This window comes from Scophthalmus maximus, chromosome 12 (assembly GCF_022379125.1).
Source record: "Scophthalmus maximus strain ysfricsl-2021 chromosome 12, ASM2237912v1, whole genome shotgun sequence".
Classification (NCBI taxonomy): domain Eukaryota; kingdom Metazoa; phylum Chordata; class Actinopteri; order Pleuronectiformes; family Scophthalmidae; genus Scophthalmus; species Scophthalmus maximus.
Genome location: NC_061526.1, coordinates 17,612,658 through 17,619,008, shown reverse-complemented (window position 1 = coordinate 17,619,008; position 6,351 = coordinate 17,612,658). Strand labels below are relative to the sequence as shown.

At 41.6% G+C, this 6,351-nt stretch overlaps 1 protein-coding gene across 5 annotated transcripts in view; it reads right to left on the bottom strand.

Annotated features, from left to right (window-relative positions):
• Positions 1-3,151: 3,151 nt before the first annotated feature.
• The window catches only part of ptpn12 (protein tyrosine phosphatase non-receptor type 12), a 38,516-nt gene continuing 35,316 nt past the window's right edge, over positions 3,152-6,351 (bottom strand). For all 5 annotated transcript variants that reach the window (XM_035648093.2, XM_035648087.2, XM_035648102.2 and 2 more), the window contains one exon: positions 3,152-6,251. In XM_035648093.2, the coding sequence (XP_035503986.2) occupies positions 6,242-6,251 (10 nt within the window). In that variant the 3' untranslated portion in view covers positions 3,152-6,241. The remainder of the gene's footprint in view (positions 6,252-6,351) is intronic.

Genomic DNA, 6,351 nt, shown 5'->3' with positions numbered 1-6,351 from the left:
GGGCGCGCGGTTAACTGACAGGCGGACAGGGAGGGGGGCGGGGTTAAGGCGTGACTGACAGGTAGAGAGGGAAAAACGAGAGGCGTGGTTTGAGGTGGCTGTGTATGTACTGATGATAATATATTTAATGTGGGATAACAATAAAGAGCAAATTCACTCTGTGAGTGCAAGACTGGATTACCAACCAACCTGCCCGCTGGGCTCGGCTCCGGCCCGCGGGTTCACACCACGTTATCTGGGCTTGTGTCATTTGTCACAAACGTTGATACATTTTTGACCATTCAAGTGCAATTGTCAACTCTGGTGAGTCGTCCATCTTGTGCATGATCTCCATAGCTGCAGTCGGCGACCTCGCATGTAGACAGTCATTAAATAAATACGTACGCTGTTTTCAAAAACGCACTGAAGGATGGACAACTTACCAGGAGGGGCTGTATATGAGAATGCAAATGTCCGCCAGTGTTGCAAATGTTGAACGTTTCCTCCCAGCCCTCTAGTAAGATTTACAGAAAATTGTAGTTTGAGTGAGCCCACGGAGACGACAGCAGGAACCCGGACTATGTCATACTGCATTCTTCATTTGTGAAACTCCAGAAAATGTCCAGAAAATTGGGTCTTGACAACAGTTCAGAGTACTCAAGAGTATAGAGAATCTTGGGAAGGGTTTTAGAAATCTTTTTCATCTTGCAGTAGATTACATTTTTTTATCCAGATGGTTAGAAGAGTCTTTTGAGGCTTCTGGAAACAAACCCCGGAAGAATATTAAGTGTTCAAATATCTCAGGTTAATTATTTCTTTCTGAGAGACAGATGGGTACTAATGGGAACCATCCGTCTCTCGGGTAGTGTTGTTCCATCGTAGAAGTACAGTACGGCTGCAGCCAACAGTCATCTTTGTCACTTTCCTTAATAAATGTTTGTTCCATGTATACAATGTTGAAAAGATGAAAAATACCTCTTATTGTTGTAGTTCACTTGAGCCCCAGTGAACATATTCTGTTGAAAAATTGTTGAGCTTGCTTTTATATGAAACTGAAAAAAAACTCAATAGTTGATTTGAAACTATCAGTCAACCATTAAAATTGCCGCCAGTTAATCTTCTTGTCAATTAACTAATAAATTAATCAACTCATCATTTCAGCTCCAGAATGCTGGGCGGTTCTCCAGGTGTCTGGGGAAATAATGAAACCACGTCCAACATCCAAAAGCAGCATATGAAATGGAGCAAATTTTAAGTGCTTTTCACACGGTTGGATAGACTTTGCTATAAAAGCTGCATCTCACTTTGTAATCTGATCATATGCATATGATGTAGGCTACAATCCAAATCTGTTTGATTAATCAATCGACTTCAGTCTATAAATTGTCAGAACCTTGTGAAAAATGCATTCAGTATTAACCCTAACCCAAGTTTACTGAAATGGAAATGTCCACATCAGAGAGATGAACTTCACAAGTGGATGAGCTCATCACTCTCACACATAGAACACATCATTATACGGCGACTGCTCGGCCGCTGTTCGCACTTTGATTTATTGAGACGACGACGGTTTCTTCCCTCAGACTGACGGATGGACCTCTCGGTGTGTGGACAGCCAACCGTGAATACTTAATATGATTAACAGCTGGACAAGGAGGGTTGTTAAGTTAAAACCGTCTGTAAATATTACGACAAAATGATCACATGATGCAGGCCAGAAGTGGAAATCTGATGTCTGTGTGTGTGCAGTGGCCAAGTCCATGAAGTGTGTACTGAGCAAAAAAAACTCTTCCAGCATCTAATGGGTAAAACTAATTTACCCCAAATAAATCTGGTTGAATGAATTTTATATTTCAGGCATTGAAAAACAGCTGGTACAGTTTTTAATTTTCTTCAGGTAGCAGCGCATTACTGCTCACATACATAAACTCCACACTGATTGGCTGTATGTATAAGCCATTACATAACTGCTCCATGGGAAAACTGAGGTGACCCAGTTAAGACAGAATCCTGGCTTAATATATACTACAGAGTGTGTGTGTGTCAGACAGTGTATTGATTTTGTGCTACTGAGAGGGAAACGCTGCATAGAGTGAAATAAGGAGGTGAAAATTTAATGGGGAGAAAACGCTGGGGTGGTGAGAGGCTCACTGGGTCCTGCTTTTTTATTTTAATGCTAAACATTTAAAGAAGCATTAGTCCACTGTAACGTAGAAAACGTTTGAAGGCCATACAGCTGCACAAATCTTTAAGTTACTCAAATACTGTCACTCTTAGGACCGTAATCAACGTTAATTTTCATTAGCGATTAATCTGTCCATTATTAGCCTCTGAACCACTCACACTTGTAAAACAAATACTCGTCTACACGGTTAATTAAACTGGACTCAGCCAGGTTTCTGTGAATTAAATTAACGTATTTTCCTCAAGTAGTTTTTGTCTTCTGTCTCAAGTGGGAACAATTATTTCAGAAAGATTTTAAGTCTCAAGTGTCTTATTTTCCAACAATAAATGTTCATGTAAATGTCATACAATTGCAGAACAATATTTCAATCTTTTAACAAGTGCTTGACTATGATATTAAACCAAACACTAAACAACCTAAACCACCTCTGCTACACATGAACTATTGTATTGCGCGTTGGTATAATTAATCTGGATTGAGCGTTGGCTACATGTGAACACCAGCGCGTAATTACAGTATGTGCTCACCTGCTGTGCCTCCCTATGTGTAAAGTGAATACAAATGTGAAACCCTGAAGGTCTGTGTGTAAGGCAATGTGTTTTTATACCACCTGCTATGATTAATTAATTGCCATATTAGTATGCGTGTGTGTGTGCGTACTTTTGGGTCGACAGATCTTCAGGTGTGAGAGAGCATCTCCCGCAGTGACCTCCCTCCACACAAACACACTCACTCACTCACTCACTCACTCAATCACTCAATCGATGCTGAGTAGAAGTTCATTTTGAAGTCACTTGTGACTGACATAATCAGATGATGCCAGCAGGAGACTCAGTGGAGATTTAATTAAAATAATTTCATTTTATGTCAAGTGATTTATTAACCATATGACTGGTCTGTATTATAATCTATAAACACAAATATTAAATCCACATGTTTTTTTTTAGTTGTGTCATCACCTACAAATAAAGAAAAAAAGAGCGCATCTTTATTTAACGTTCATTTTTACTGATTGATTTCGGCAACATCAACATTTTGGGTGTACATGTGTGTGTGTCTCTGTGTGTGACAGGAGACGGACAAGGGCGTGGCTGAATGTGAGTCCCACAGGAGGCAATGAGCAAGCAGCAGCGAATCATCTCACTCACGCTCACGCCAGAAATGATGATTGGAGGAGGGACAAGGGGAGGGCGGGCTCTCTCGCAAAGGCACAGGTGGGCTCTTTTCTGAGATTGAGGCTAGTGTGCGGCTAATGGAAATTAAGAAGGCATCAATGAGGATGGCAGAGGAGGAAGGTAAATGACAGAAAACAGAGGGGGAGGAAGTAAGAACAAGAGGAGAGGAAAATAATGAGATGCTCCTTGTCCAGAGCAGGAGAACCAACTCTGTTGGATGTTTTACCTTCAAAGAGCAAGTAGAGGGAAAGAGAAAAAAACGATTCAGAAAGTGTGAAAAGAAAAAAGACGGAGAGTCAGAGAGAGTATGAGAGGAGAGAAGCGGGGGCTTGGATGGGGAGCAGAGGACTCGTGACGCAACAAACAACCGCGTATACAAAAATAACTTTAAAATACCATTTACAAAAAACGACCATTATTATTATCATCATCATTAATAATATTATTATTATTATTACAATCTTATTAGGAGCCCATTGTTGCTATCTGAAAGGTGGCCAGCCGGCAGTCTATGCTTTTCATCTGCCAACCAATTAAAACAAAACAAAAACAATAAGAATTCAATTTTTTTAAGAATATAATTAGAACATCAAAATACAAAATAAACAACCCTGAAATATTTGACATAAGAGAAAAAAAACAAAGGGCAGCAGAATAATTTACAGTTTGAAGGGAAACATTGTGTAGGGGGAGGAATCATCCTCATCATCATGCACTGACTCTCTTACATCTTCTGTTAATAAGAATATTTAAGCAAAAAAAAAAAAGGATCTGAAATATTATATACCTTACCTGCCCTGTACAGTTTTTTATCTTTATAAAAAAAATGCATATACTGTATAGTTATGTTTGCTAATGAAGGAGAAGTTAGCAGATATCGATAGAAATCTGGAGAGAACAGTAGTCCTGGGTCCCTAAGCTGCACGAGTCTGATTGGATCATTGTCTCACAAGCGCAGAGGCAGGTGAAGTACGACTTGGCCCTCAGGTGAGAAACCAAACAAGTTGCGGTTTAAAATAAATCCGTCAGGATCAGTTTCAGGTGATGTGTGACAGTCATAGTTCCAAACACTGAGGTGTATTGTGAGCACACACTGCCAGCGAAAGCAAAAAAAACCGTTGCGTGGTCGTTCATATGAGGGCCTCACCAGCAGGATGACGAGAAGGAGAACAGAAAAGCAGCAACAGGAAAACAGCAAATATGAGCCCCAAGTTAAGACCAGGAGACGCCAAAAAACACAAAGAGAGGAAATTACCTTAAGAGCAAAGCCAAATTAAGAAGGTCTGTTATTGGCTGTCTTCTGTGGGGGGGAGGGGGTTGGACTAAGGCAGACTCATGGTCCCAGCAGTGAGAGCCAGAGTCACGGGACTGATGATGTGTTTGGTCATTACAGATCAGAGGATTCATCACAGGCGGGTTCTGAGGTTATTCAACTCTGCTGTGACTGGAAACAGTCTGGTTTTCTGGGTCAGTTCAGGGGTGTAAAGGTGATTTAAAAATATCTGTTTAAAGTAACCACTTCCAACCAACCAATGATCAGATACTGTTGATTTGCTTTCAAAACCATTACAACAGATAACAGGGTATAATCAGCGTACTGTATCAACTTTTTCTTAACTCAGATTTAATTTTTCCTTACGCCGCCGCCTTGCGCTTTGCATTCTGACGCCACAGGATGATGTCGGCATGATTGTTCACTTCAGCACGTACCACAGAATCAATGCTAAGCTAAGCTAAGCAGCTCCTGGCTCCATCTCAATAATTAACGTGGATGAGAGCACTATCAGTGTTTTCATCAAGCTCCCAAACTTCCCGAAAATGCCAAACTATTCCTTTAAAAGCCACCGGGCAGGACTCTGCAATGACCAAACCTCGTCAGTCTCATTACTCTGATGGGCAGCATAGAAATAGAAGAGGCTAGAGCCGACGTTACTGCAGCGAACACAGGACAGGTGAATGAATGTCGGTAATAGTCGGCTCCGATCTTTACATTTCTACGATGATCCTTTTGTAATGTAGCACCAGCACACAGAGAGAGAGAGAGAAATAGGAGAAAGAGAGAGCACCCTGGCAACCTGTACATACCCAACAGAAAAGGTTGCATCATGGGTAACAGATTATCTAGGTTCGCTTTGAAGATTGGTTTTTCATTCAGTAGGAGGAAGCAGACACTTTCTGGGAGTTCGGCTTCCCACAGTAGCTTTTCTGATTAAAGATTAATTCCTGATTTAGGACCCAAAGAAAAGTGACTTTTCCCATTTGGTATGGAACAAAGCATTCCTCCTGTTAATTGCAGGAGAATGCTCTTTTATTCAACATTTGAGGGTTATACCCCTATTCCTCTTCAATAAGCCTGAGAATGGACAAATCTTCATGATGTGTCTACAGCTCAGAGAGAGAATCAAGAGCTGTACTTAATCTACTCTCACGTCACCAAAATAAAATTAAAATACAGGAATTATCCTTTAACCATTAACAGGGAAATGACCAGACTGATCCCAGGTCAGCGTCTAGAGAAGTCAAAACCTCTAACATCAGCAAGCTGAGCAGGAAAATGAGGGCTTTGTTCTAGAATGGACGAGCCACTTGAACAGTAAGTGTTCTTCTGCTTTGCACAGTGACACTTTGAAGGAAGGACTGAGGAGGAGGAGGAGGAGGAGGAGGAGGAACTCAGTCTCGACAAGCTTCTGGCACAGAGTCACACAGAAGGCCCTTCTATGTAACAATGTGCTGTCTGTCTGTCTGTCTGTGTAGCATCTATCAACTTGGTTTTTTGGTCCAGCCAGGTGAGATCAGCAGAGTCCCGTCAGGAGGGGACACTGTTGGTGGACGGGCAGACGGATCGCGCCATCACGTCCACTCCAGGGGGGGTTCCCGAGGGCCTTTGGGTTGGACGCAGCGGTTACCGAACCCTGAAAGGAGAGGAAGTTTGAACTGAATAAAATACATCCAGAAAAAAAGGCCGTTCAGTTCTTGCCAGGTCTCAAAACTTTTACTTTCTGCACATGCAGC